General features: G+C 37.7%; 1 protein-coding gene across 1 annotated transcript in view; it reads right to left on the bottom strand.

The window, feature by feature from the left end:
• LOC142334470 (uncharacterized) overlaps window positions 1-14,337 on the bottom strand; it is a 712,180-nt gene that overhangs the window by 39,524 nt on the left and 658,319 nt on the right. Inside the window, exon 108 of the mRNA XM_075382526.1 lies at window positions 4,927-5,091. Within this exon, the coding sequence (XP_075238641.1) occupies window positions 4,927-5,091 (165 nt within the window). The remainder of the gene's footprint in view (window positions 1-4,926; window positions 5,092-14,337) is intronic.

Below are 14,337 nucleotides of genomic sequence, written 5' to 3'. Positions count from 1 at the left end.
CATATAAAAATATATGGGGGCAAGCTTATCCAACAACCTAAAGGCATGAGCTTACAAAACTGGGTTAAGTCAGAAATAATGTGTGAGGATTGTCACTGAGCCTATGTTACTTAGCTCTTCTCTCATTGAAATTAAGAACCACAAAAATTTCTTCAAGTATTTCCTTTTGTCTAAGGAAAAAGAAATCAAAGAAGAATGACTTAACTGTAAAGTATATTTTCAATGAAGACATGATGAAGGACCTTGAAATACACCACAGTGAATTCCGCGTGTTCAGTGCAGACCGCGAAGCACCTCCCTATTGGGAGTTAAAGAAGAAAGAGCTTTACACCATGATGAGGCAGTTGGATCCACAAACAATCTTTCTAATGCTGTCCCTAGTTGAAACTTGATGGCCAGAGTAATGGTTATTTTAAAAATCATTTTGGGCAATGAAATCATAACAGGAGACACAGTCTCGTCATGAGCTACCAAGAGAAGGTGTGTCTTGTTAAAAATGATCCAGTTACAGTGGCATGCTACTTTGAATACTGAATGTGAAGACTCTTCAATGTCCTCAAGCAAGACTACAATATCTTCAGGGAACATAAAGTTATTGACTATTACATCAGGATAAAGTCTCAGCAGTGTGGTAGCCCTCATTTGCACTGCTTGCTATGGCTGAAGGATATGTTGATATATCTTGAGGACGCTCCAAACGAGAACTTTATCCAGTTCATCGACAAGTTAATCATGTGCTCCAGTTTGATTTCATTGGGTACTTTAGAAGTTCAGACACACAAGCACACATTCACCTGCAAGGTGGTAAAGAAAAAAAGCAGAAAGAGCCAATTTGATATCCCTTTCTTCCCAGTCTTGAAGACTGTCATTTTGTCCCTCCTATCTGAAGAGGTGAACAAGGAGAAGCAGGAGAAAATGAGAACATTAAAGAACGATATTGAGGAAAGGCTTTTGGAGCTGCTAAAACATCAAGTACCAAAGACAACAGATGAACTTATCAGTGATTTTGGTCTGACTTACAGTGAGGACATAACCATAATTCAAAGTGGATTAAAAGGCATAACTGTTTTGTTGAAATGTTCACCTCATGAGTGCACAATTAACTTCTATAACCTCAATCTGCTGCTACTTCATCAAGCCAACATGGACATCAAATTCATTACTGACATGTACTCCTGCACCACCTACATCCTAAATTACCTAAACAAAGCAAATAGTGGCATGTTGACACTACTGAGGGAGGCAGCAGGTGAAATCCGCAACGGTAACTGCTCCATGAAGGAACAGCTTAGGGCGCTAGCAAACTCTTTCTCAATGGAAGTGAGTTCAGTGCTCAGGAAGCTGTTTATTACATCTTAGCTTTACTATTATCATTCTGTTCACGGGAGTATATGTTCGTCAACACCAACTCTCGTGAAAAGAGGGTTGTAGTGGTCAAGAGAAAGAGCGATTTGGAGAATTTGCCACAGGATTCAAAGTACATCTTTACAAAGGACATCTTGGATCATTCTGATCAGTGCCCAACAGCTCTTGAAAATTATTGCTTAGCAGATTTTGTGGCATGGTATAATTTTTCAAACCAATCAAACAAGGATAATGGGCGCAATGTAAAGGATGTGGATTTTGAGGATACCACCAGAGAATGCTCAGTAGATGGCTCATGTTTTCCAATAAGAGACAAGTTTGACTACTTACAAAAAAGAGTATGGGCAAAAGTCATAAGATTTGTAAATTATAGTGAACACAACAAAGAATATCTTAGAAAAAATGTCATGTTGTTCTGGCTATGGAGATATGGGGAAGCAATAGTAAAAGGCGCTGCTAACATACATCAAACTCCCTCAAATAAAAGAAAAGCGACCAAAATATATTTTCAATGAGCACTTACTAAATACTCTTGAAAATGCTTAAAACATGTAAAATAATTTGGACTATTCGGACTGTGATGGTGGTGAGACTGAAACTCTACAATATTTGAGATTCTTGCATGCCAGTACTCAAATATTGGCTGAAATGGACAAAGACATTGACAAGGTGACACCAGTGGATGAGCAAGAATGTGGTCAAGATGTGTACTCCCGATTCCCTGCATGGTTTCTCTCAATGAGTATTCAGAAATAGTAAGCACCTTAAACTGCAAGCAGTGTGAGTTGCTTGTGCACATCTTGCATCTGTTCAAAGAAAGCAAGCTACTCCTGTATCATTGTGTGCTTGGAGAAGCAGTGGTGGGGAAATCATGCCTCATCAATGCCTTGCAACAGTATGTACTTTGATGGTTGAACAGAGAAGCAGAATTAGACACGCTGAAAGTGTTACTGTGCAGGGAAAGCAGCATTTGGCATCAAGGGTGCAACTCTACACATGGCGTTTGTTTTACCCCTCAGCCAATGTGCTGTAGATCTCATACCACTAAGTAGCACAAACCAGAATACTCTTTATTCAAAGCTGAGAGATGTCAGGTTTATCATCATAGATGATATCAGCATGGTGGGATCCAGAATGATCCATCAAGTGGATCATTCTGAATCCACTTCTGCCTCAAGGAAATTTTCAGTTCATTGCTGCCCTTTGCAAATACAACATTGGTGGTTTTCGACAACTTCAATCAATTGGCTCCTATTGGAGACAAACACATATTTGAAGCTCATCCATGCAACACTTTGGCATGATAACACAAAATTCTTTGTGGGACCTTTTCACCAGCTACACACTGACTGAAATAATGCGCCTATGAGATGACGCTCAATTCGCCGCCCTGGCATTAAACAGTTTGGCTCAGGGGAAACTTGATGAAGTCCAAGTAAAACTTTTGGAGAGCCGAATGTTAGACCCTACAGTTACCCAGAGAAGCCAGAAGAAAAAGATGGCAAGAACTACTACAGTTCTGAGGCAGAATGGATGGCTGTAGAAAGAACTGTGAAAACTATTAAGCCATGCAGAAGTCCACATTCAATACTCAGAAAGCAGTTCCCTCTAGTTCCTGGGGAAGTCATAACCATTTACAATTGTCAAGGAGGCACTTATGACCATGTTGCTGTACAACTTACTAGAGGACTGAGGCACAATGAGATTTACATTGCTCTCAGCAGGTGCACCAAGTTTGGCAGACTCTACCTGATGGTCCGCTTTACCGCTCCAGCAGCACCTACAGAAAACGACAAGGTAACATCTCACATGGAAAGGCTCTTTAACAAACTGCCAGTGATGTCATGCCTCTTTCCATTAATGTTCTGGACTGACTTGACAATTTTATACCACAATGCCATAAGCCTGAGAAACAAAACGCACTTTGCGAACTTCAAAAATTTCATGAAAACAAATCAGCCAACTGTTTTCATTGTGGCAGAGACATAGACCCTATCGGATGACGACATAAGCACTGATGGGTACACGGTCAAACTTCATTTTGATGGCAGGTGTTGTCGACATGCTTATGGTCTAATAGTCTACGTGAAAGAGGGTGCTGTTGCTAGTGTGGTGTACACACATGCCAGAAAAACAAAAGAAGAAACCTGCTGCTTAACTGGGTTCATCTGTGGTGGAGTGGCTGTATGCACAGGGTACAAGCCTCCCTCCACACCATTTGCCGATGTGCAGGACTTGTTTCAAGCGACCATGAATGCTGCAGTACTGAATCGTTGAAAGTTATGTTAGGGATTTCAAATCTGAATCTCAATAGTGAACCCACACTTTACTTCTACAGAGGATTGAGGATTTTAGGATTCAGCAGTCATATACAAAAGGGAACATCAACAACCAATGCACGCATGGCTGTAGATTGCATCTGGCTCAAATTTTCAACACGTCTCTGGAGTCATCGAAACCATCTACAGCCCCCAACAAAGCTTTAATTTGCATTCCGCACTGCATACTGTACCTCTGACAACACTTCCGGCACCCCCACCTACAAAGCCCTCGACTGTTGTGCCATCTGTGCTTATGATTTCTCTCCAGGAAGCTATCGTCAATGGGAAACATCTTTTTCAGACATCTCAAGACATTACAAAAATTAGAAATCTGCTCTCTCATGGGAAACAACCAAGAAACATAGTGCTACCTCCATACATTACTGGTTTTTTCATGCCCATGCAGACAACTGGATGGGCATGAAAATTCCATCGATTCCTGTGATCTCTTTGTTGGTGTGCAGAAAGATAAGTCTTGCGCCTGGTTTGAGAGCCATTGTAGCTCATCGCACATGGAGAACAACAATAAATTCATCAACAACTCACCACTGGACGTAGACATTTACACTTCTATACAAAATGTTTTAACAGACCATAACTTGAGACCAAACTTCACAAAATTTGTGAGTGTTGCTGAACCAGACAAAGACAAGTTGGCACCAATGGATGAGCAAGTATATAAGAACACTAACTTTGATATTTGCTCAGTTTAGGGAAATCATATTTGTGAATTAATTGAATTCTATTCTATAATTCAATTCATCTTCTCAACATCACTGTTGTTATATTTATACATATTTTTAAATAAAATATTTTGAAAACATTGTCATTTTTTTATCAATACAAAGACAAACCTAGCATCTCTCACTAATCCTCAAATATCTGTGTAGTTGAGGAAAAATCATAATGAGGTCTTAATTAATTTCATAACAGTTTGTAGTCTAATGACAAAATGTAATGTCTGTAAAACATGGAAACTAATGTTTAATACGAGCTTGTAAAATCAGAGTTCGCCTACCCTATTTTGCCCCGGTGAAATTTACTTCTGCCTTCTGGTATGCCGAAAGTGATTTTTGTTATATAGTATTTTTTTATATAGCATATTTATTATTTATTTTATACAATATCAAAAACTTGAAATTATACCTAGCCATGTGAAAGAAATATTAATAAAATATATATAATATTCTATAAAAATCATTAACAAGAAACATTTTATAGAAAATAATACAATCTTTACCTGTTTCAGTACATCATCATCCAAATTATATCTTATAATAACTTTTTGCATCTCTGTAATACATGAAGAATCATTCTTTGCATTACGATGTTCACAGAAGTTCTTAGCTTTTGAACGAGCTTTAGAAACAGTTTCATTAAATGTGGCTAAGTTTGAGGTATTAATCTAAAAACAAAGTACTATTAATTAAATCAGAAATAGCTGAGGTAAAAGGAAAACAAATAATTAAAAATCTGGTACCTACATTAATACAAATGCAGAACCTCTAAATTAAATAAAGGTAATCCTGTTAGTTGTGAACAACCTTAGATTGGTGAAATTTATAGTTTGAAATAATTAAAAGATTTGTTTAAAATTGTAACATTCCATGAAAAAATGCAATTAAAAATTCATGATAAACTTTTGATACTACATTAAATACTGATGGATACTTCTGAAAATATTTTCAATAAAAATAAAATAAAACAATTTTTACACAAAAAGCACTGTGAGCTGATAGAACAACAAAATTTTCATATTCATACAAATATATATAAAATAAATATATAAGTATAAATATAGTAAAAATATAAATATACAGTATAAATATAGTATAGTAAATATATAAGTATATATATATATATATATATATTAATATTCAAATAATTCATTAACATATTGACCACTGTGTTAATAAAATTTAATATTATATGAGATATAAACCACCAAAACACAGTACGTATTAAAGTTAACCTTACTATTAATTTCCAATAGCTATATAAAGATGTGGAATACCGCAAAAAGTAGTTATTGAAAATTAATATGATAAGTTTCATTTATCTAATTATTGTGTTTTGGTGGTTTATATTCCATATAATACACATACTTAAGTTCGATAAAAGTGAATTCTTCATTTTTATAGATAAACAACCAAAGAGGTTACTGCACCCTAAACTCAGTCAAGTAAAGCTGAATTTCACTTATTGTGAGAGAAAATTCCTAATTTTAAAGTGACTTAAATAGTGATTAGAACTTTCTTTATCATTTTTGTTACAAGGTAGATTATAAATAGCCAGATTAATTATAATATCAAAAGCAGCCTTTTAAGAAATCTCTCTAACCTAGCAACTCATCTTTCAAAATGTACATCTACTGAAACCTCACATGATTTTTTTTTAACTATTGACTTCATAGGAAAAAAACAATGACTGTTGTATACATGTACGAAGATTGAAATTCACCTTCAAACTTCTGTTCTGAGAATTGGATGTAAAATTATCAGATTAATTCAACAAATATTGATCAGATACATAAGCGAACTTTTCATTAGTTCTGTTCAATATGCCAGTCTTCTAGTCTTGAAATGAATTTATTATCCATTTCTGCCAATAATTCTACATGGTATCCCGAAAGTCTAGTCAAGGTGTCTAGTTGCAGGACTGAAAGATGTTGACCGCTGAAGAGCAGGCAGAGATTATCCTCCTTTGTGGAAGAGAAGGATTCTATCATACACAAATTGCAGATGAATTTAATGTAAGGCATCCTCAACGAGAGCCAGTTTCGTACACAATGGTTTGTAGATTGCTAGCAAAGTTCAAGGCTACAGGTAGTATTACCGATGCTAAAAGATGTGGATGTTTAAGCACTTCAGAATAGAGAGTAGAAGGGATTTTGGCAAAGGTATCTGCAAATCTGAAAAAATCAATTTGCTGAACAATCATGGAAGTGGACGTTTCTCAGTCAAGAGTATGGAGGATCTTGCAAAAAAACAAGTATCTTCCATACAAGTTACAAGTGTTACACCACATGTCAAATCACAATCCTGATAGCTGTTTGGAAATGTGCAATTGGTTTTTGACCCAGATGGAGGAGGACCCAGAGTTTTTGTCTAAAGTTCTGTTCTCAGACGAAGCCAACTTTAATGTAAATGGTGAGGTAACCATCATAGCTTATGGTATTGGTCCTACAGTAACCCTCACAGGTTTATTGACAGTAAGGAGCAGGAGCTGATCACGTCATGGTTTGGTGTAGTTTATGGAAAGACCAGATCATTGGTTCCTACTTCTTTGATGGAACAGTTAAGAGCTAAACTTACTTGGCAATATAAGGAAACGAATTACTGCCGGATTTAGATTTGCTGGGTTTTGGAAAACCAGAATGGTTCAAGCAGGACAGTGCACTCCCACGCTATGGTACACAAGTTCGTGATTGGCTAGATGAATAATTTCCCCAGTGGATTGGTTGTACGGACAACTGGAATGGGCTCCACGATCCCCAGAAATAGACCCAATGGATAGAACCGTGTGGGGTTATGTAAAATCCCAAGTTTACATAGTCTAGTTCAGGGACAAAAACCATCTGCGAGAGCGCATCACAACTGTGTGCCAATCTGTAATGCCTGACTTTGTGATCTACATTCTGCGGAACACAGGAGACTGTTTTCAATAATGTTTCAACTTATATGGAAAGCACATTGAACAGATATTGCAAATATATTGCATATATCCCTATGGTGAGGGATGTTTGAGACACTTGTACATTTTTATTAAAAAAAGTATATAAATAAAATAAAACTTTTCTGATGTGTACAAGTGAAGGGAGGTCTGGGCAATAATATCTTCAACTACTTGATGACAACTTACCTCTCAATAGATATGTTCAAAACAGTATACTTTGGTTTGAATGTAATTTGGAATACGGAATCAATATTGGAGGATCTGTCACTAAAATTTGCATGATTACTACTTGTGATGCAAAAATAAGCTATTAGATATATGCTTTAGTTGATAAGGTCGTCATGTAAAATTCATGTCAGATTACAGATTATGTTAATTTATTCTCTTTATGTTTATAAATCGGATATTAAAAAAAGTAGCTCAGGTGTCATGAACAATGTTATCAATCACAGTTCCATATTTGAAAGAGACATAATGTTTATTTTGATTACCATAGCTGCACCATAACTAAGAATTTTTTCAAGGTGTCAATATCAATAAATTAGCAAATGATAAACAGTAATTATAGTTCTTAAAACATAAAAAACTAATCAGTATCTTTTTTCCATTATTTTGTGAATATATTTTATGAGTTAATATGACATAAACTCTAATTTAATTGAAAAGTTATGATTTTTGTTTTATTAATGAGATATATATTTTGCAATTTTATAATTTAAGTATAAATATGTATTTAAGTATTTATGACAATCAGTATTTGTATTAAAAGAGTCAAATTTTCTAATATATATAGAAACTAATAAATATTAATGAAACTGATAATTTATTATTGTTTATTTATTATAACATATATATATATGTTATGGTATATATATATGTTATATATATGGTATATATGGTATATATATATATATGTTATGTTATGGTATATATATATGTTATAATAAGACTAAAGTAATTGGATGTAAATGCAGATATATTTATTTTAAACCATATTGCTTTTACCAATTCAAATTTGAAACACAAAACTAGATTAATAAATAAATACTACTGTTAACTACTGTTACATCATTTTTGGTTATGAAATTTCAAATATTTGAAAGCAAGCATAATTTTACTCTTCAATGTTTTCAAACTAGTTTTCTGACAGAAATATTTTTTTATTGTGAACAATGAATCTATCGGGTTTTTTAATTCCTTGTAGATTTAGAGCACTGAATTCTGAAAATATTTCAGATAAATATGTGGGTTTCCAAAAACATTTTTCAGCATGTAATGACTAAGCTTAGCAGTAGCTTTTCTTAAACTATGTTGTGAATGTTGCAAATGTAATTTTTAATAACATTTTTTATTTACTCTGTATGCATATATTTTTTAATTTGACAGTAGTATGAGAAAACCTCGGGTTCTAGCCCCACTTTGACCTTTGACCCTTGAGTACAAATTTGTGGCAGAACCTGAGCGTATGTTTCCAAGAGTTGAAAGAGTGGATTTGCTGCAAAATACATAGCAAAACAGCGGTTTGAGATGTCTCCAAAATTACAACAAAAAACCAACAGTCAAAGTGGGACTAGAACCTGAGGTCTCTTTTCACGGGTTTATTCGAATACATTAAAGAACGGCTACTTTCAATGATGAATGTATGTTCACGTTAAATTTACATGTTGAAACAGTTGATTTAGTGAAAAATTCATAGTAAAACATATGCTTGAGGTGCTCTATGAGGTTCTACCTTATTCATCTTAGTTCGTTATTAATTTATGTTATTATAAACATTTACTATAGACTGCTGATGACGTCATGGAGAATCCCGTCTTTTAAACATGACGGCAGCTATCAATCATTGCTTAAATGAAATAATAATTATTTGTTATAGTGGTTTAGATATTATAATAGCACTGTTCTTTGATCTCTACTTAATGTCAATCATTAGCTTTATATCATTAAAAGTTAAAAAAAATGAAATTATTATATATGAAATTATTATTATATTATTTATATGAAAAATAAAATAATCAGCAACCTTTAATCTATTACTGTTGCTTTATCACAGTGCCCGTCAAGAGAGGGTATATAATTATATTATCGTAAATTAATAAACAATACGAGACTGTATTAGGCTTAAAATTATCTTCTGCTTCAATTTTAATTTTTAAGTCAATTACATCCGTCTTTAAGGATTCATTTTGTCGCAAGCAATCAATTACATATAAACAATATTTACTTTTGTAATCGGAAAATGTATACGGTGAATTTATATTTTAATAATATGATTTTTGAAAATTAATAAACATCCTAAACATTAACGTTTGATTCCCTTGAAAATCTTCGTAGGGGTATTTATTTGAATTTATCATTACGTTCATATTTTTCACGAGAATGAAATTCTGACGCGTCCTTCATAGCGTTATCTTTCCTGTCGGTTTGAAACCCTACAATAACATAGCGCGGTTTATCTATTTGCGACAAAGTTGTCACATTCCACATAAAAGAATTCGCGGGTTTCATAAAAGAAACCACTGTGTTTTCATGAAGATCTCACGCTCTTAACGCCACACGCACATATTTATTTTGATCTCTCATCTTAGCTAATTCCAGTTCATATTCAGGCGTGACCTTTAAATAAGGAACAACCCACACAATGTCTGTTAATTCTGTTTTAGATTTATGGCCGGGAACCGTAGCGCGTATCGCGTTTACATCGCTATCAAAATGTCTCACCGATAAGTTCTTGTCTGTTGTTTACGATTATTTTTTTTATTATCTTCAGCGAAACCCAACAACTTCGATAATAGTATGCATAAATTAAAAGTACCATTTTCATCTAAATCGACTTTATTCTTCCCACTGATCCACCCGGCTGTTTCGGCCGATGGTAGTAGAAAGTTTGTCATTGAAAGAGGGTTTATGACAACCGTCGTTATGCCTACATTTCTTATCGCGGCTACTTCTTGCGCGTTGATAAGATATCATATATCCTGGAAGAAAAAGGCGACGGCAAAATTAACTAATTCCGAAGTAGCAGATTTTTCCCGTTTGCTCCGACGAGTTTTCCAAAAACAATCAAATAACTTTCACCCGAAACAGTATACATATCTGGTTGATTTATACGGATTTTAATCTCCTTTTAAATTTTATTGAATGAGTATTGAATATTACTCATATGAATAATGATTTTGGAGTAGATTATATGTTAGGGATTCATCTGAACGCGATACTTTATTGACTGTTAAATAATTCATCTTATACATTCTATAATACGGAAATTTAATTTTTCATTTCAATAACATATTGGTGCTTTTAAGTTTCTCACCAACGATTTTAAATCCTAGAGATTTTAATTTCTCTACGCTTTCTTTTGTCAATCTGAAACTTTTTTTTGGTGATGAAACCAGTTTAAATTTCTTCTTCACTTTCGAATTCGAGCGGCATATATATATTTAAAAAAATAAAAATTCAATTACAATAGTTTATTTAGATTCTTTCAATACCAACAACATAGTAGGTCGTTAGTTCCGCACTACTCAGTCGGGTTGTAAGATGTTCCTGTGTGTTTAGCTATTTTAGTCGTATTTCTTGTGATTTTTATTGTTAAGTATGTGGATTTGTTTGTTTCAGTGTGTACAATCGTATGAGTTCAAGTCGCGAGATTTTAAGTATAAGTTTAGTTATAGTGTTTTTGTGTTATTAGCCTAAGACCACGTGGTGGCAGCGAAACTGAGAGTACATTTAGGCAAGTAAATTTACAACTAACGGTGTTTTCAACTATATTTATATATTAACTATATACGGTGGTTTTATATTGATTTCAAGAACAAAAACTGTGTATGTCTTAGTATTTTAAGTGAAACTTTAAGTTTTATTAAATTTTGTTTGCAACGTGGTCTGAACGAAACCCGCCATTGCTGCGGTCTTCCAACCACTTGTTCAAAGAGGGTGTACATCTACTTTGCTTCTCTTGGCAGCGAGTCCAGTGACTCGTATCTTTTGAACGGTGTGGACTTAAAAAATATTTTCTAAGTCCCTAATTGTGCTTAGTGTGGGTCCGAAAGACTTATTTCCCGAAAAATATGAGGAAAGGACGTAAAACGAAGGCTGGGACCAGCTCCGAGGCGGAGGCTGATCCTCTCTGATAGAAGAACATGAAGTGGCCATGCAGAACGAGAACGTTGCCGGGACTACGCTGGATAAACTTCGGAATCGGAGGATACCAGTAGTAGTTCGAACGGGTAGACATCATGACGATTCTAGAAGACGTAGAGGACCTGGACGACTTTATTAATTCCATTAAAGGGTGACGACATGACTTGAAACACAAGATGTCGCGAGTACGCAGCTGGATGGAGGGAATGGCCCCTATACTGGAAATGAGAGAAAGAGGTCCTCTTTCTCTCACGCTCAACCGACGGTCCGTCGGTTGAGCGTGGTGCTCAGACAATCCCTCCGGGACAGGCGGAAATTAAGGGGATGCTGCAGTTAGACACGGTGGAGGAGCTTAAATCCATGGTAGAGCGGCGGTGGGCTGCTCAGAGTTTTGAAACAACTACTGTTCTGACGGATCTCCGGACGAGGAGGATAAGAGCAAGGTGTTTGTATACAACATTCATGACAAACCAGGTCATCGGTACGATGAAAAGGTGAAGACGGCGGCGCCTGCGGCTTTCACACGTCTGATAAAAGAACCGCGGACTCCGGGAAACGTAGCCAGAGTAATGAAAATGGCAGTCACTGTTCTAGGATATTTGGAGGACCTCCAACAAATAGAGGACAATTATGTGCTCCTGGTCAAAACTAAAGGAACGGAGGCGGTGGGGCACCTATTCCTAGGACTGGATCGGGTTCTCAAACATGCCGACGACCCGTTTATATTGGTGACCCCTGAGGGTACTCTAGGAGACATGATGAGAAAGATAGCCGAGTACTGGGCTAGACGGAACACGCAAACTTTTATGGAGACGGTCCGGCTCCAAGGCAAGTGCAACAACCCATGACCAAGACCAAGATGGTGGTGCTCAGCCAGCCAGGGGTCTCTTACGCGAGCCTCTTGAAAACTGTTAAAAACTCGGTAGGTGTCGAAATGGCTGCGGTCATTTTGTCCGTAAGACAAAGTCGTGGAGACAATATCGAGTTGAAGGTCAGAGGGATCAGAGGCTGTCCAAAACATCAAGCAGAAGGTGACAGTGACGGCACCGACGGTTGTTGTGGCTGAACCGGACTTGCAGAATAGAATGACGATAGTGCATGTTCGCGACCTGGACAGCGAGGCTACCAAGGAGGAAATTCTGTGTGATATCGTGGGGCTAGTTGGAGAGCAAACCCAGGTATGGGTGACCTCCCTACGCCCAGCATACGCGGCCACGCAGAAGGCGACAGTGGTCTTGCCGCAGAGCGAGTTAACAAAACTGACCTCTGCGGGAAGGTTGCTGGTCGGTTGACAGTCCTGTCGGGTCACGATAAGGTAGCCGGACACCACCTGCTACAGATGCTGGGGTAGCGTTCACGTTGCCTCGTCATGCACTGGGCTGGACGGTAGAAGGTGCTGCTATTACTGTAGCAAATCGGAACATTGGAGGGCGACCTGTAACTCTGAATTGAAATACCTCAACTGCAACAAACCTGGACATCGGACCGTAGGACGAGAATGTACCACTCGGAAATGAAATGCCTCCTGAATAACAGCAGGAGTGTAACCGCCCATGACCTTCTATGGGCGGCGGCACAGACTAATGATGTAGACCTTATTGTTACTGAGCCTAATCCTCGGATATTGGCTGCTGGCGGCTGGTACGAGGACGAGAGAGGAGGTACGGCAATCAAGGAAGTTGCTGGATGTCAAGCCGTCTTAAGGTCGGAGCAGGGGGACGGCTTCGTCATCGTGAAGTTCGCGGGCTTTGTGATTGTGGCGGCGTACATAGCCCCGAATCGCACCCAGGATCACTTCCTGAATGTTCTTCGGGGCTTGGAGCGTCGCATCCTGATGATCAGTAAACCGGTTTTTGTGGCAGGGGATCTGAACTCTGAATGTGTGGAGTTAGGGGGACTCAGATCCACTGCCAGGGGATATGTGCTAGCGAACATGTTTGCATCTTTGGATTTAGTGACAATGAACGAGCCAGGAGTCCCTACATTTGTGGGGAGAAGTAGTGGATCTATTATAGACATTACATCTGTAACGGACAACGCTTCCTCCAGAATCGTGAATTGGAGGGTGCTTGATGATGAGCTGGGAAGTGATCACCGAGCCATAACTTTTGATATACTTTTGGCTATAGGGAACGACAATCACACACCCAAAAGGTGGAAAACCACGGATAGGCAGGTGGTCAGGATAGTAGATGCCACTGCGACAGATGTGGCCCTAATAGGGCGTCAGAGTCCAAATAAGATGGAAGAAATCCTGAGTCATGTGTCGCATGTAAGCAGATGCGATACCTAGGAAGAGACGGCCAGTATACTGGTGGAACGATGGCATTACTGCAATGAAAAGAGAAGCCTGTCGACTCAGAGGAGCCTTTTACGACTCAGAAGGAGGCAACGGGATGGACAGGCAGAAGCTGAAGAGGCCTTTCGACAAGCGAAACGCCGGCTTCGGGACGAGATCAGGAAGACTAAACGGGAGGCCTGGGACCGCCTGACTGACGGACTTGAACAACTACCTGTGGGGGAGGGATTACCAGATCGAAATTAAGAGATTTGGTAAATAATTCCCTCTCCTGTCTAGAAATCAGACTATGAGGGCAGTGAGGAGTCTCTTCCCAACTATGGATCTGGATTGGGAGATTCCGGGCGCAGCACCTAGGCCTTTCACGGAAGATGAAGTTCGACGGGCAGCCCTGAGGATTAGTCTAGGACCAGACGCAGTCCCTGGATTTATTATTAAGAATCTTGTGAGCCATCATCCCTGGGACATTTCAGATGCGTTAAACGAGACCCTGGCGAAAAGTTTCCCACGATGTTTGAAAGAGGCTAGACTGGT

This window comes from Lycorma delicatula, chromosome 1 (genome assembly GCF_047948215.1).
Source record: "Lycorma delicatula isolate Av1 chromosome 1, ASM4794821v1, whole genome shotgun sequence".
In the NCBI taxonomy this organism is placed as follows: Eukaryota; Metazoa; Arthropoda; class Insecta; order Hemiptera; family Fulgoridae; genus Lycorma; species Lycorma delicatula.
Note: the sequence above shows the minus strand (reverse complement) of the source record. Positions and strands in the feature narration are given on the sequence as shown.